Source organism: Quercus lobata, chromosome 5 (genome assembly GCF_001633185.2).
Source record: "Quercus lobata isolate SW786 chromosome 5, ValleyOak3.0 Primary Assembly, whole genome shotgun sequence".
In the NCBI taxonomy this organism is placed as follows: Eukaryota; Viridiplantae; Streptophyta; class Magnoliopsida; order Fagales; family Fagaceae; genus Quercus; species Quercus lobata.
This window is the reverse complement of record NC_044908.1, coordinates 29492243-29508806: the sequence shown is the minus strand read 5'-3', so window position 1 is coordinate 29508806 and position 16564 is coordinate 29492243. Positions and strand designations below refer to the sequence as shown.

The window sequence follows — 16564 nt, the reverse complement described above, 5'->3', positions numbered from 1 at the left end:
AAGGGCAACCCATCATAATGTGGGTCTCCTCTTTCGACCAAGTGCCTAGGAGATGAAACATTTGATAGCACAACAAGATGAAACATTTGATAGCACAACTTTTATTGATGGCAGTGTTGAAGACAAACATGATAGATTTGATATTGAAAGCATCTGACTTGATTCTATTGTAGGCTTATTGGTGAAGAAATCATGCAGGCATGACATCAAAGAAAGGATAACATTGAAGTTTGGGTTGGAAAAAAATTGAAGTTTGTAGGGGCAATGCTCATGCAAAATTTTGTCATGTATGTAAAATTGTGTAGGTCAATGTGAGAGATTGATTGCAAAACTTGTTTGATTTGTTATTTTGCAGCGTGTGTTATTTCTATATCCTATTTCTTATGTTATCAAGGTATTTAAAACAAGGAAGTCAATATCATACAAGTATCGACAGTACCAGGAAAATGTATCATACTCGCTATTAAACTGATACTAGTACTCCTCTAAAATATATACTAGTAAAAATACTGGGTTGTACTGGCCTGAACCGGATATATTTTTGGTGTTTTGGCTGGTACAATAAAAAAATATAAAAAATATAAAAAAAATGTTAAAAATTTTATTTTTTTATTAAAAAAAAATGTTTTTAAAGCTGTGGGAGGTTTGTTGTCTCAACCCCTAATTAGTAGGTATTGTCCGCTTTGGCTATGCCTCACGGTTTTGCTCAATCCCACATCGGGGAGAGACACCTCCCATGTGCCTTATAAGCTTAAGCCCAAGACACATGTGTGTAGTAGTGGTACACATGTGTCTTGGGCTCAAGCTTATAAGGCACATGTGGGAGGCGTCTCTCCCCGATGTGGGATTGTGCAAAACCGTGAGGCATAACCAAAGTGGACAATACCTGCTAATTGGGGGTTGAGACAAAAAACCCTCCCACAAAAGCTAATATACTTAGACTAATATTTAGTCTTATAAGATATGTGGATTTTAAATTTTATGTTGATAAACATAAAAAATTAATAAATTCATACTTACATAAATTTAAGTGGGTTTCAATCTTCAAGTTGCAAAGAGACGATTGCTGGACTTTTGTTTTTTAATCGGACTAAAAAAAATTTGATCCCGTTAAAATGACTTTAACGACCCCACAACGTTTTCAATCTAAAAACAAAGACTTGCCCAAAATGTGAGCTACAATAACTCAACCACCCAACCTAATAGGACTCTTATCAATATAACAATAGTAGATAAACTCAATACTTATGAAGTTATGACACCTATTATTTCTCACTCCACTTAATTGTTGCCTCATATTATTTCTCATAATTTCTTCTAGTGCTACGCGTGTGAACACTAATACAAAAGTACATGTCCCACCTCTTTTTTCATGCACATATCGTCACATAGTGACATCTAACATGATTAATTCGTTAGTTGCCAAATTAATTACAAGTTGTTAGAGCATTCACATTTGGATTTGTTAAAAAAAAAAAAAAAAAAAAAAAACCCCTATTTTAACACCTTAAAAGTTACTTTAACTAATTTACAACACCATTTTACAATTTACTCAACATCTCATTTCTTATTTTTCACATCAAACCTAAAATTATTCAATTTTTTATTCATTTCTCACTTTTTGTCTATCTTCCTTACCATCTCTCTCTTCACCCATAGAAATTTCTCTCTTTTCCTCTATGTATCTTTCTCTCTTCACCCAAAAAAAAAAAAAAAAAAATCCGCCGCCACCACCACCACAATCAATTCTCATCCCAAAATCAAACCATATAGCAAAAAATAAAATAAAACTAAACTACAGTAGACACCACCCTCACAACCCACCACCAGTATCAACAATCATAAAAATCACATATTCATACCCACATAACCAAACAAAATAAATAAATAAATAAATAAAAACAACAATCAAATCAAAACCGCAACCCACTACCACCTACCACAAAAAATAAAACAAGAACCACCACCAAACTCACTATTGATGGCCACACATCACCGCTAGCCACCAACATCATCACCACAAATACCCACAAAAAAACCCAAATCCAAACCCACGAAAACCCACAAACCTAAATCTAAACCCACAAATCCACTGGAGATGAGAGAGAGCGGAGGAGAGAAGAAGGTTGAGATGAGAGAGAGGGAGGTGGAGATTAGTGGGAGGGAGGCGGAGAATTTTTTTAGTATTATAATTTAATTATAATTTACTACAGAAGTGAATTAAATATAGTTTTATTTTATTTTTATTTTTATAAACTTTTTTTTTGAGAAATTTATTTATTTTTTTATAAACTTACTACAGTAATGTTTAAAAGTAAGGATTTATTGTAACAAGGTTGTAAAATTTTTTAGGTTTAAGAACTAGAATAATGAATGGTTTTTGATGTTTGAGAGGGTAAAATAGAAATTTGGAGAGTTTTGCACTCCCAATGCTAATACTTTTAGTGGGTTATTTTGGCCAATAAACTTGGTAAATAATAGTGGATTTCAGTTAACTCAATTGGTAAAGTCTCTGATAGTTGAATAAGAGATCTAAGGTTCAATCTCTGTCTACACCAAAAACCGATTGGTGCATTGGTTTGATGATAAAAAGTTATCATCAGGATTGGACGCAATAGGTTAAAACTTTCTCTAAAAAAAAAAAAAACTTGGTAAGCAATAATATAAATATTTGTAATTCATAGCATTTCATCATTGAAGAAATAAGAAGCAGCTTTTTTATTTCGAATTTTTCTTCTTAATTTTCCTTTCACTTCAATTAACGCCATGATGGACTTTGATTATTGGTGCAATTATTGATTTCATGTATAGTAATGGTAAAAGAACTATATGCCGAGTCATGGTATTGAGATTTAAGGACAAAAATATTATTTACTTTTTCATTTGTTTATTATGCTATCAAATGTTTATTATGCTTTCAAAATGTTGCCAGTGTGGTAGGCTTGATAATGTTTTAGCCTGAAAATTACATATGTTACACCAATTTATTTGTTGTTTCTCTCTCTTTTCTTCTAAATTGAAAATTGAAATATCCTAATTTCTCTTTTTCATAAAAATTTTGTTTCTTATATTATATACAGTAATTTTAGCATTTCATCCAAGCAAATCAGTATCTTGAAACAAGTAATGATTAATGACACATTTTGGTATTCAAAAAATGGAAGTCTAGTTTATTATATAAACCATGAGTTCTACCCAAGTTCATTAAACCAATCTAAGCCAGCCCGGTCCAATTGATAATTAACCTCGTTACAATTAATCTGTCCAATTAATAACTAACATCATTACAATTAATCCAATTGATCACTAACTTAATTACAATTAATCTGAAACAAGGGTCAAACTAATTGGGTAAGGATCACAAAACTTGCATTCAGTCATAAAGTTCAAACCCTCCAATTATCATACTACCATTTTACAATTCAACAAGCACATCAAGAAAACAGTAGTAGTGCAGTTTAAAAAGTCACAAAGATCTTATTGTCATGAACAAAAACACACAAGATTGTTCACAAGGCACGCACCCTTTTTAGTCCACATTCACAAATACACAACAAAGGCTCAAACTTAGCCCTCCTGGTCATCAATGTACATTTATTTCCTTCACTTCCTTCTTTGGCATCTCAGCTCTCGGAATAGTAACAGAAAGCACCCCATCTTTCAACTCTGCCTTAATCTCATCAACTTTGGCATCCTCGGGTAGGAATACACTAGTATTATAGTAGCCATAGCTCCTAGATGACCAATACTCATCGTCTGAGTCTTCTTCCTTCTCTTCTTTGTGCTCTCCCTTTATTCTCAGAACCCCATCATCAACAGTGATCTTCAAGTCTTCTTTGGCAAGCCCGGGCACCTCATACTGCAACTTGTAGTAATTGTCCTTCGTTTTTATGCGGCCACTGAGGCTCCAAGGTGTTATGTTCAGGTTCTCAAACAGTTTGTTTATGTTATCGGTTGCTTGCATGAGTGCATTTCCAAGCCCTGAGGGAAAGAATTCTAGGGAAAGATAAACAGGGCAATGAGTTAGGCCTATATTTGGCCCAAGTTTTTAAATTTGACACTAGCCGCAACCGCCAATTAAATTGTTTCTAAAATTTTGGTTTGCCTTAATATAGCATTATCTATAAAATCCAATTATATAGAAGACCATGCCTCCAAGTAAATCATTAGTTCAACTATTCATAATTCCTATATTTGCTTCAATGTATCATTTAAGTCCAATTTATGAGTCAATAAATAGACCCTGTATATCCAATGAGTGCGAAAATTAAGCACTTTGTTGATGTGGTTTTTACACTAGATTAGTGAATCACTTGAACAAATAAAATGGAGGGAAAAAAAAAATTCAATATCTAGAAGACACCTAATAAAAAAAGACACTTGAGAGAGAGAGACAGAGGTACCATAAAGGGCAGGAACAAAGTTAGGGTCGTCGTTTTTCCAAAGCCACCTCCTGCGTTGTTTCCTTGGGAACAACTTGGACTTTTTCTTAGCTTCAGAAACAGCAACATCTTTGCCATCTGAAGTCTTCTCACCAGCTACCTTATCACTAGCTGTTGTAGTAAACCTCCTAACAATCTCATTTCCCCACCTCTGCCTTTGCACCCCACCAGCACTTCCCTCACAAATACCTTCACCCAGCAAAGAATAAGCACAAGAAGGGGAAGCCAACACTCTTTGTTGCAAATTCTTCAAAGCCAAACGAGCCAAAGCCATTTTGGTGAGCTTTGTGCTTAATTCCTAAGAGTTAGGAGTCTTGGTGAGAATTGTAAAAAAGATATCTGCAGACCTGTTGTTGTTTGTTTCTTTTTTTCCCTCTGGTGTTGATGGAGAAAGAGATTAGCAAGAGAATTTAAAGAGGGCAGTGGGTGTCTTGGATGCTTTGGTTAGGACAGTTGGAGAAGTCTCCAAGAGGTTCTGGGAGGTGGTGATGACACATACGAAAGCATGACATGAGAGAGAGATGGTTCTTGGTCTTTCTCAAACATACTACACTTTTGATGAATACGGAAGGAAGAGTATTCCAGAGGAAAATGCATCTGATGCCACGTCTCTCACTTTTTTAAACTTTGTTCTTTCACTAGCACATCAGATGTACAGCTTATGCAGCTCTCGACATAAAGTTATTGGCCTAGAAATCACAGTTCTTAGTTAAAAATATTAAAAAAAATAATTACCTATAAACACCATTTTGGAGGAATCTTAATTCAAACTACCATATTTAAGAAACCGTTCGGGTGTAATATAGTCACATAATTCATTAAATTCTTTAATGAATTATGTGATTTGTTTAAGTAATACACATAAATAGTCTTATAAACCGTTAAATAAATGATTGGAGAAGATTCTTAAAAATGCAAACTTTGTTAAATAAAAAAATATAAAAAAAAGGCTAAAAATATCACAATTGAAAAAACTGCTGCTCCACGATATAATTTCTTATATAATCCAATTTGACTTGTTACGCAATTGATATAAGACTTACACTTGCACAACAAACTCATCCAACCCAATTCACATAATCCGAGATATCACAACCTCCATCCTTTGATTCCTAATGTGCTTTGTCAAGATTGATAAATGATAATACGTTATAACAGTCCAAGAAAACACTAACCAAATCTACTCAATACCGCAAAAGGATTAATCAAAATACAATTGAGGCTAAGTGAGAAGCATCATAAATAACTAATTACCACACGTGAGGCTAAAGGGCTGATGGCAATTGCATTTGCAGCAGTGTAGACAACACGTTCATGAAATTTTGCAAAACTTCCTGCCATGAACAGGACAGGCAGCCGATGATATGAATCAAATTGAATGTAATACATGCATGTCTAAAAGGCCTGAATAATAAAAATCTCTGCATTGGCATGTGAGAGATCATGTTACATTTCATATACAAGTCGCAGTTTGTTCAATCACCCCTCTTGCTATGGCAACAACTTGAACGTTGCTAAGACAGGTTAAAGTATCTAAAGAGCCCTTAAGGATCTTATACTTCTGCTGCTCAATCATATAACCCCTCCTGCTCCCAAATGTCCACAAGAAAATCTACCATTTCCTGTGTTCAAGACCAATAATGAATTACATAAAGCACATAAATTGGGGTAAGACCAGCTTTTGAGAGCAGAGACTTACAGCAAGTGGGATAGGCTGAGGGAATGGCTTGTTGTTCCCAAGCAAACTTTCATATGATGCATTCCAACTGCAAAGCCAGAATTTTTTACCAATGCATAGACAGTGAGTGCTGACAAAATGCAAGGAAAGAATTCATGAATAATCAATTCCTACTTTACAAACAAAAGGGTATATGTTCCAGAAACGGTTTCTTCAAATTTTCTACATCCTTCACTCGCTACTACTTTTGAAATAAAAAATCTAAACAAACGATTGTCAAAGTACAACATATGGACAAGACAAATGATTTGGATGCTTAACACTACTCGTCAGTCATGACAGTCACATGAAAGCAGCTATCAAGAAAACGTAATACCAATTTCCAATCTTTTAATCTTTTTTAAGGTTTCACAGTGCTACTCATCTTTTGAGGGCAAAACTTGGCCTACCATTAAAATGAACTTGTACCACAAGACATGCCACATATTCAAATAATACAACAAAGTCGATGTGTTAAATATGATGAAGGGGAAGAAAGTCTTCACCCAAACTAATGATACTATCTTGGGATGATATCTTCCTCTCTTTTTTTTCTTTCTTTTTTTTTCTTTTTTTTGTCAAAAAAAAAAAAATCCTTGTTGGATGAGTAAGTTTGGCCCCAAGGGGAGGGGGATGGGGAAATCCAAACTAGAGAGACCTCTGATCCATGAGGCATGATCCCAGGCTAATTGTGCTACCCCTTGGGGTCTCTTAGATGATGTCATTTCTTGTGATCCTGATATAAAATCATGACTTAGATTTAGATTCTATGAAATCAAATCATCCACGAATTGAGATGATAATTGGTGAATGGCACATGAATGTGGTGACACTCATGAAACTACTTTATAGCTTGAAAGTTTCTGCTATCAGAGCTTCAAATAAGAGGCCCCATTTAACTTGAAAATCACAAAATAAATTTCAGAGCAATCAACCTTAGTTTGGGTTCTCGTATCTGCTGTGCCCGGTTCTCAGACCTGTTATTTCCTACCCAACGCTGCCTAGTCTGATTCCAGAGAAGAAGACCTGTGCCCCCATTTAAGACAGAAATTGTAAGTTTAAAATAGGCAAAGGAACAAGAGATATATGGAAGAGCAAAAGAGCAACATGTAATACTGTCTACACTATCATTTTTCTTACCACACCAACCATAAAGCATATGCAAAGGACTAGAGACACCCTACATCAGACTGGAATGCAGATCCGGTGTGAAAGACCAAACAAATTAAGAGGGAGACAAGCTAACTAGGTCACAATTACCACTCTTTGATATATTAATTGGAGTTCCATTCATACATATGTTGAAACCTGACCCCCACCCAAAAGAAAAGGGAAAAAAAAAGGGAAGAAGAAAGAGCCAAAACCTGCAGCTATGTCAGGTGTATGGAAATGCCAAACCTATAAAGTTACTGAACATCCCAGGAGAAATGAAAACTTACCATGATTTACAAATTCAGAAGGGCTGTTAGCACTGCCAGCAACAGCATGTGGATCTAGAATTTGATTGGTTGTACTAATTGAGGAGATGCTTCGCTGAGACTGAACTGCACTGTTGTCCATATCCCACGTACTGGTGGTCCAGAAATCCTCTGTCTTCACTGTCCGACCTTGATTCGTTGATCCTTTTGATGGTGATTGTGCTGGTGCATCCACCGAGGTAGTTACTGTAGGTTTAGTATAGCATCCAAGACAACCACTGCTCTGTTACAAATTACATTTGGTTCTGTTACAAATCACATATAATAATATAGCTTCTAAATAGGACTCACCACAAACTCAAAAACTGCAGCCTAATACCTAGATAAATTAGCCCACATAGAACCAGCTCCCTCTCTTGCTCGCTCAAAACCCAGAAAGAAAAAGACAATATCATAATGTAAGTATCAGAATTTTCTCACGTGGAATCTAAAGAGAATTATACAATAATAAATCAACCGGGAAGAAAGATGAAGATAGCCAACTAAGAGCGTTCACATCAGCCTTCTCAAATTTTTAGCTCAGCCTCAATACTATATCACTATTTCAATTAAATATTATTTTCTTTCTATTCACAATTTTAATCCCAAAACCCACAAACATCGAATACAACCACATCACTTAGCACAACTGCATCCAGCTGTCGCACCCAGAAACCAACCAGTTGTTGCACCGCAACCACATCTGCATCCAGCCATGGTTATCCATTAACACTCCAATACAACCACATCCAAACCAAAACAAACACAACCACCAGATTATGGTGCCTTGGATCCACCCTCAAAACCCAACAGATCTGAGCTTGAGTTTCAGACCAAGAGTGTTGAGCCAGCACCCACCCATCACACACTGACCAAAAACCACATCTCAACTGTCACCTGTCTCCGCCAGTGCTGAAAACCCAAATAGCAACCTATCTCAGTCATCACAGACCAACCAAATCGTGACCCAATTTCGGCGACACGTTGATGTTATACCCAGAAGCAGTTGATCGAGAGAGAGAGAGAGAGAGAGAGAGAAGAAACAAGACCAACAGGCACAAAAACCACCATCAAACCCAGACCACCGTCGAACCAGACCAGCCACCTCTGCACTCACCGTCGGAAACTGCCACAAGCACCGCACGAATATAAAAAAATAAACATGGACCCAGCAACCACTGAACCCACTGCCAAGAACCACCACACCCACTGCAAAAATCAACACAAACCCCGCACCCACTGCACAAATCAAACCAAACCCATCAACCACTGCACCCACCGCACAAATCAATGCAAATATCAACACAAACCCACAAAAATAAACTCTCAGACGCCCAAATCTGCCACCACCGACCAGCTAAAACCACCAAATCCAAGTGTTGCAGTTCACAATAAGTTCGACTGCCACCAAATGGAGAGTTCGAAGAAGAGGGGGGGAGAGAGACAGAGAGAGAGTTTTGAGATTTTTTTTTTAGCACTAGTGAGGAAGAGTATCTCGCTACTAGTCGCGATTGCTGTTCATTGTTAATTTTTTTTTGGTTAGTTTATTGAGTCTGATGCGAGGGGTTTTTGTGGGTTTCTAGCTATATTTTTATCAGGCTAGTTTGACTAGCCTTATGCAAGTGCTCTTCAAATGTCAATTGTGTTGAAAGGGCTACACCCCAAAAAGTAAAAACTGGATGGGAAAAGAGGGGAGAAAGTTGTTCAAAGAATCACCATTTAGTATAGGGCTACAATCAATGGGATACTGATAACAATGAACTGAGTATATTAAAAACAGCTTGGCAATAAAACCTCATTATCCAAACCTAAAATCCAAGTAAGATAAAAAATGGGAACCATGTTTCTTAAATTCATTCATTTTGATATATGGGTTAAATTAAAAGGAGCTATCCTAACATTTTTAAAATGATAACACTGGTCTTTGCACTCTGCTTATAGATTCAAGATAAATTTAACCTTCTCTGTCCATCTTCTGAAGCTAAACATTTAAGTTGAGCAGTGTCAGTTCTCAGTTTGAACTTGATCACTTAAGCTATCACTATTTGGAATATTCTGCATGCAACTATTAGCATGCAGTAGATATCTATTACGGCCTCAAAAGCTTGATAGACCACCTAAGACAATATGCACATCAAACTTTAGATTGACATCAGTTTAAAATTCAAATTGACAACAGTTTTCCATTTGCAATTTGAACATCCTTTTGAAAAATTTCTTCGTGGAAAATTTCAACCAACAACAAGAGTAACTCAGAATGTTGCACCAAGCCATCTTTGACCCATACTAAGCCAAGGCTGGCATGGCAACCAGCCATTAGATAGGCAAAGCATGAACAGGAACTAACAGCAAGGTAGTATTCACATTGTTATTTTTGCTACCAAGGTACTTGATCACTCTAGAAGGCCATGGGAACATATGGTGCAGATCCGCAACCAGATTATCCTAACCAAGGAAATTGCATAGGCCAAAAATCATAGAGGTTTGAACTTGGTTGATTCCGGACATTTGAATTTAAACAATTTTCCAAATGCTATTAAGAAATTATGCAAATTTTCTTTATTGGTAATTTATGCACCTGGTGGGTATTGAGCCCAGAACCTCACCCTCCACTTTACTCTTATAAGGAAGGAAATGCCATTTGAGCAAGATATCACTGGCTCCAATTAAAAAAAAAAACTTAAATAACCAAACTAACTACCTCAATTATCCTAACTTATCATCATTAAGGTTTGATAAGTGACAGCGAAATGCTTCCCTATCAGCTAGCAATGATCAAGATGTATGCATACATAGAAAAAAGATTTAATCACTTCAACTCTATTTACACATTTGAAGCCAATAGGGAGTTTTACTGCTTTGAGGACGGAAAGAAATATATGCAGGACACAAGGATACTATTAATTATGTGTCACATTCTTATTTGAATCTGGAAATCTAAGATTAGCAGAAAAGTTACACCACCTCGAAAATCAAGTCATACAAGCAAATTGAACAATAACAATAACATGATGTAAAGGGAAAATAAAATCATATCATGAGATAACCAGACTTCTACTTATACATTTCATTGCCTAGCAAATGTCAAATTTTTATTTATTTATTTATTATTATTATTTTTTAAAGTAATTTCTTTGAGAGAGCATACATCAAGCTTTATTTCATTTTTTTTTTTGATAGATAACGAAAAATTTTATTAAAAAAGTAGCCAACCCGAGTACATTGGGGATGTACTATGGGGGCAAAAATCAAGAAACAAAATTACAATGATCAAATAAAACTGGAATGGAAGAACAAGTAAAATGCGATAAAGCCACACTCCAAGCAAGCTTTATTTCATTTAAACATGGAAAAACATAAATCTCTGCTCAATGGAGGCTCATCAAGGCATCTCATATAGTTAAATTGAAAGTTTCAATTTCTTTTATCAAGTTTTATCTAACAGAATACCCCCCCCCCCTCCCCAAACCCCAAAAAAATTAATAAAATATTAAACTTTCCGAATATTACTGAGCTAAATTGACTTTGCCAATTTCTGAATGAACCAAACTACATGATGTATAAATCTACAAATACAATGCCCCTTTAATACCCTTTATTGAAATTCACACAACTCCTCTTCTTACTGGTTTTCTCTTTATCCAAACAACAAAAGCCACAAGCCACAAAAGATTCCAATTCAAACATAAAAAAATAAAAATAAAAATAAAAACCCACGAATATTACAAGCTTGAAATCTCATTCAACCGCAAAATCCCCATAGAATTCGAGACCTGTAATGGGAATCAAAAAAACATACCCCATATCGCAATATATAAAGAAACGCCCACAAACCCTTATCAGATCTGCTTTCCAGCAAAAATCAAAGCTTGATGGGAAAATGATTCCAGGAAAAAAACATCAGAGAGCCCTCCTGAGTCCCACAAAAATAATGGGTATCAGATAAAAATTCAAACAAAAATATAATTTATTCAATATATATATATATATATATATATATAGATATTCAAGGAAAAGAAGTAAACCTGAGAGATTGTGTGTTAATATGTAAACACACACTCTCTTTCTCTTTCCTGGAAGGGATGCCCTTTTGGATTTCTGCTGTTTCTTCTTCTTCCTCTCTGGCAATTATTGACAAAAAGGAAGAAGGAAGAAGAGAGAAGTTGGGCATAGTTGAAAAAGGTTATTTATAGAGTGAAGTTTTAACTCCCCTAATGTTTTTTTAACCTCAAGTGGTTCTTTTTATGTTAGCATTAATTTTTTTGCCACACATTTCTGTTTGGTTTTCTTCTTTAAGACCAGAGTTATGGATAACATATGATCAAAAGGAAATTCTCCTTTTTAGGCTAATTTTTTTCTTTTTGGATAATATCCTTTGCGTCTTACTATTAATACTTGGTGTTTGTTTGAGAACGACTTATTAAATTTTTTATTGAAATTTTTTTATTAAAAATGTGCTATAATATACTTATACTTCAATAATATAAGAAAAAGCAAGGTTTCAAAAATATCTATACATAAAAGTAAAAAAACTAAAAACTGATCAAATAAACTTAAGTCAAACGAACACTTTTATTAATACCTATTTGGATAGTGTTTCTATTCCTATGTTTTGGTTTTTGGCGTTTTCATTGGTGGGACCCACGGTTTCAGTGCAGTCCACGTCTAGCGTTTCACACTTTTTTTTCATTGAGAAGCACGTTTTAATGTTTTCTAATAGGTCCCATGCACTGTTCTTAGGACCCATAAATCTCTTTTTTTCAACAAAACTATCATTAAAAATGGGTCTCACGACACTATTCACATATTTAAAAATTATTTTGCTATAATATTTTCAGTTTTTAGCAAAATAAACAGTATCCAAACAGACCTTTAGTGTTGATTTGGTATTCTTAGCTTATTTGTATAGTTTTTATTAAAAATATATATAATTTTTAGTAACTTTTATATTAAATGTGGCAAAAAGCTAACAATTATATGATTTTTAAAAAATAAAAAATAAATCATTTGCAAAAAAAAGATGAGACAAAAAGCAAGAAGTTACATTTTCCCAAACGTTGTCTTTTGAGGATTTTTTTTTTTTTAAAAAAAAAAAAATTGTAAGTTGTTAAGCTTTTAGTCTTTTACTTAAATTATTAAGTTTGGTCAAGAATTTTGTAGCTAAATGATATTGATAAATAAAATAAAATTATAAGTCAAGAAGGCCTTTCATAAAATGATCACCCTTAATTTTTTTTCAAATTAAAAAGGAAAAGAAAATTTATGAATGCTCTTAAATCCCATTTAACCTTCACGTTATGAAAAGCAGCTATATATATATTTATATTTATTTAGAAGAAGCTATTTATATTATTAAAGCATTCATATTAACTTCTTTTTAAAAAAAAAAAAAAAAAAGCATTTTGCATCATTAAAACTCACTTTATTTACTTTACATAACTATTTTTACAACAAACCTTACATCTCATTCTTTATTTTTATTTACATCATATTATAATAATCTATATAACTCATTTTTATATTATTGCAACACACCTAACAAAAACCAACAAAAGCAAATGGCAACACCACTAGAAGGCTAATAAACCCAAATCGACCACCAATAAAAAAACCATGGCCACCACAACAACCAAAACTCAAAATCAAAAATCAAATCGCCACCATTACAAAAACTCAGCACTAGCACCTCCACCACCACTGCAAAAACCCAACACCACCCTAAAATCAAAGTTAAAAAAAAAACCCACCCCAATCTGCCACCAACACTGAAACCCACCACCCCAGCCATCACTGTGCCAGCCACCAAAACCCAACACTAAACCCACATCGAAGATCCACCTAGCCACGATGACCTCGGCAAGCACAACAACCAACACCAACGAGGACATAGTAATGAGAGAGCAGAGGATCAAGAGAGGGAATGTGTTTGATGAGAGAAAGTGAGGAGGGTGAATAAAAAAAAGAATAAAAATGCTAAAGAATGAAGCTATAGTAATATGAAAATTTACATACTATTGTTGCATTGTGTTTTGGATTTCAACAATGTTGCATCAGCTGATATATGGGGGGGAGGTGCGGCTTTGGTTTTTGTTTGCTACAATGTTATGCAAAATGCATAACATGGATTTTGCATAATGGGATGGGAATACTATTATAGTGGAAGTTTATTCATATTCAATCTATGAACAAAACTTTTGTCACAACTTGGTGAAGTGATCCATTATGAATGACAGAAAGAAAACAATGGGCCTCATTCATCAAGTTATAAAAAAAAGTTGTGGTAAATGTTGTATTCCTAAACTTATTAATTGATATTAATGAACCAAAGTATCACTTAAAAATATTGAACATAGCTTAGTAATCAATATTTAAATGTAAATATTCCAATTATATCAGCAAAACTAAATAATCAAATGAAAACTAAAATTAAAAGAACAAAAATTATTATAGTTATGTTAGCCTCTTTGCACGCAGTATGCACGTGTCAAAGATTTTTTTTAAAATGAAAATATACAAAAATTTTAAGTCATAACTATAAATACTAAATAGTTATATTTTTAAGTATTAAATGTGTGTCCTAATTTTATAGACTTTGAGTTTAAAATTTAAAATGCTTAATTTATCTTTATAATTATATTTTGTCTCAGTTATAAATCATATTCAATTAGATAATTTGGTGACTTTGGAAGTATAGAAAATTGGATGCAAAAAGTTCTATTTCAATTACCAATTATTTATAGAGATGTCAAATATATATTGTATATGACTAAGTTTTTATCAAAAATCAAAGATTATAATAGATTATGAAATAATTTAGAATATATAGTGATACTTTTTTTTTAATTTCTTGAAACTTTTAATAATTGAATTTTATTCAAAGTAGTATTTTTCTTTATAAATTTGGTCACAATGTTTCATGTAACATAAATTGTGTTAATTATTATTATTATTATTTTTTTTTTTGAGAAACAAGACAAAACTCTATTCAAACTTCACGGAAACCTTTGTCCACCAGTACAAGTTGTTTCACATCATAGGGTATGTCATCATACCAAACCTGATTGGGAGAGTACTTGGCTAGCTTGGCCAATTTGTCAGCTACAGCATTCCCACTCCTCTTGACATGCATAAAATAAAAGGAGTCAAAAAAACAAAGCTAAGGTTCTGGCATCGTCAACAAAATATGGCCAAAGGAAGTAAGACACGTAGAGTCAGAGTTGAGGGCTTTGATGATTGTTTCTGAGTCGCCTTCGAAGACCACATTCTCCAAGCCGAGATTTATTGCAAAGGAGACTGCGTTTCTGCATGCATTTGCCTCCACCTCTTCCACTGTTGCTAGTAGAAAGTAGCTCTCAGAGAGTGCACCGATTACCTCACCGTTTGAGTTCCTGATGACCACACAGATGCCTGCCTTTTGTAACTCTTGGAATATGGCTCCGCCAAAATTTGCTTTGTAGATGTTACTACATGGTGGTCTCCAATTGGTAGGAGCTTGGTGAATATCTTGGTCCAGCACAGGTGAGTCAGCAAGTGACGACTCTAGGAATTTTTTTAGGGTATTTTTCAACAAGCATAAATTACACGATCTAATAAAAAAAAAAATTTATATATTGACAATAACATCAGTCTCACCTCCTCCTTACTTACCAACATCTTGCCCAAATAAGTAGCAATAAAAACAAAATGTTACATCCTTGTCTATACTATATTCCAACCAATTTCTATTTACATACCATTCGGATTTAAATTGACGGGACTTTCTAGAAAAATATGATACAGGGTAATCATAAGGAGGTTGACAAGGGCCTTTTGTTAAATAATATCTTCTTATTTCATCATGATTATTAGGATGATAAGATGATATCTTTTCTCGTAGCCTAGGATCTGAAGGAAGATTTTCTAAATTAAAGTCAACAAGAATTCGCTTAGAAGACGAAAATGAATCTTGCACAGGAGATGAACCTTGGGTACGTGGTTTTCTTATCAAGTATTTGTCCATAATTCTAGTAAAAGAATAAACAATAAACTATAAGTTTATTTGAAATATTAATAAAATTATTGTGGGGCCCAACAACTTTTGGGCCAGCTCCATTTATTCGTTGGGGCCCAAAGGTTCAAGCCGAGGAAGGTTATGGCCCAGACAAAGTAAGGCAAGCACAAGATAGCATTGGGATACAGCCGAGGATAATTTAGTCCTCGGCCAGTCCAAAACCTCCTTGGAAGGAAGGGCAAAAATGGTATAGAAATGACTTGGGAAAAAATCTAAAATATCTGTGCCAATAGAAAAGGGTATGCAGGAAAGTGTAACGACCGGGGAAAGCTGCCCTTACTGCCATTCAATACTCTGCACCTGACAGAGCCATACTCTCCAGCTTTTTCAACCACCCCCAACCACTCCGGGTATGGGTTGATGGGACAAGTATCAGTCTTGGAATGCCAATCCTACACGTGGACGAAGGATAAAAAAACACAGGCTAGTATAAAAGAAAGAGCAAGTAATTCATAAAGGGAGGGGTTGGGAAAAATGGCCAAAAACCAAAGCCTCCCAACCCGCCTCCAAAAGAAAGACTCCAGGGGTGAAGGCAACTTAACCATGAATGGATATCACGAAAAACCCACAGCCTGGTGATCAAGGCCTAGCCTTTCAAACCCACGCTCTATAAATGATATTGTTTGGGTCTTTTTACGTGCGAACCCAACACTGTTATGGGTCGTTACAAATCGTGTCCTTACAATTGGCGCCGTCTGTGGGAAAGGCTTGTGTGTTGGCATAGGCAGTAGGTCGAGATAGTTCCTTTGTCATTTCTAACTGTTGGTTATAGAGTTTTAGTGTAAGGTCCTGCTAGGGGCTATGATTCTTGACTAGGGGCTACGCTTGATAGCATCAATCGCGTGGATGGTTCCAGGGGCTTGGCCGAGGAGCTAATTCCCCTAAAGCCAAGGTCCCA

The 16564-nt window shown here is 34.9% G+C and overlaps 2 protein-coding genes across 7 annotated transcripts; both read right to left on the bottom strand.

The window, feature by feature from the left end:
- Nucleotides 1-3372: 3372 nt before the first annotated feature.
- Nucleotides 3373-5740, bottom strand: LOC115989376 (26.5 kDa heat shock protein, mitochondrial). Of its 2 annotated transcripts, none has more exons than XM_031113050.1 (3): nt 5697-5740; nt 4404-5131; nt 3373-3996 (listed from the first exon to the last, which is right to left on the bottom strand). In XM_031113050.1, exons 2-3 carry the CDS (start codon nt 4714-4716, stop codon nt 3584-3586), a joined length of 726 nt encoding a protein of 241 aa, XP_030968910.1. In that variant the 5' UTR covers nt 4717-5131; nt 5697-5740; the 3' UTR covers nt 3373-3583. The 2 variants fall into 2 exon arrangements, with proteins under 2 accessions (XP_030968910.1, XP_030968912.1); XM_031113052.1 differs by having other exon boundaries at nt 3373-3981.
- LOC115989377 lies at nt 5703-11864 on the bottom strand. 5 transcript variants are annotated; one of them, XM_031113057.1, is made up of 6 exons: nt 11642-11826; nt 11416-11529; nt 7599-7860; nt 7095-7185; nt 6142-6208; nt 5703-6064 (listed from the first exon to the last, which is right to left on the bottom strand). In XM_031113057.1, exons 3-6 carry the CDS (start codon nt 7717-7719, stop codon nt 6011-6013), a joined length of 333 nt encoding a protein of 110 aa, XP_030968917.1. In that variant the 5' UTR covers nt 7720-7860; nt 11416-11529; nt 11642-11826; the 3' UTR covers nt 5703-6010. The 5 variants fall into 5 exon arrangements, with proteins under 5 accessions (XP_030968917.1, XP_030968914.1, XP_030968913.1 ...); XM_031113054.1 differs by having other exon boundaries at nt 5754-6064; nt 7599-7855; nt 11642-11864; XM_031113053.1 differs by having other exon boundaries at nt 5758-6064; nt 6142-6250; nt 7599-7855.
- Nucleotides 11865-16564: the final 4700 nt, after the last annotated feature.

Excerpts from the sequence above, each read along its gene's own strand:
- LOC115989377 (XM_031113053.1), bottom strand. Across the intron at positions 7,186-7,598 it reads TTCTGAATTTGTAAATCATG|GTCTTCTTCTCTGGAATCAG; the intron begins GTAAGTTTTCAT and ends ATGGGGGCACAG. Across the intron at positions 6,251-7,094 it reads ATACGAGAACCCAAACTAAG|CACTCACTGTCTATGCATTG; the intron begins GTTGATTGCTCT and ends GCATTTTGTCAG.
- LOC115989376 (XM_031113050.1), bottom strand. The coding sequence starts at position 4,716 with ATGGCTTTGGCTCGTTTGGCTTTGAAGAATTTGCAACAAAGAGTGTTG. Across the intron at positions 3,997-4,403 it reads CTTTGTTCCTGCCCTTTATG|AATTCTTTCCCTCAGGGCTT; the intron begins GTACCTCTGTCT and ends ATCTTTCCCTAG.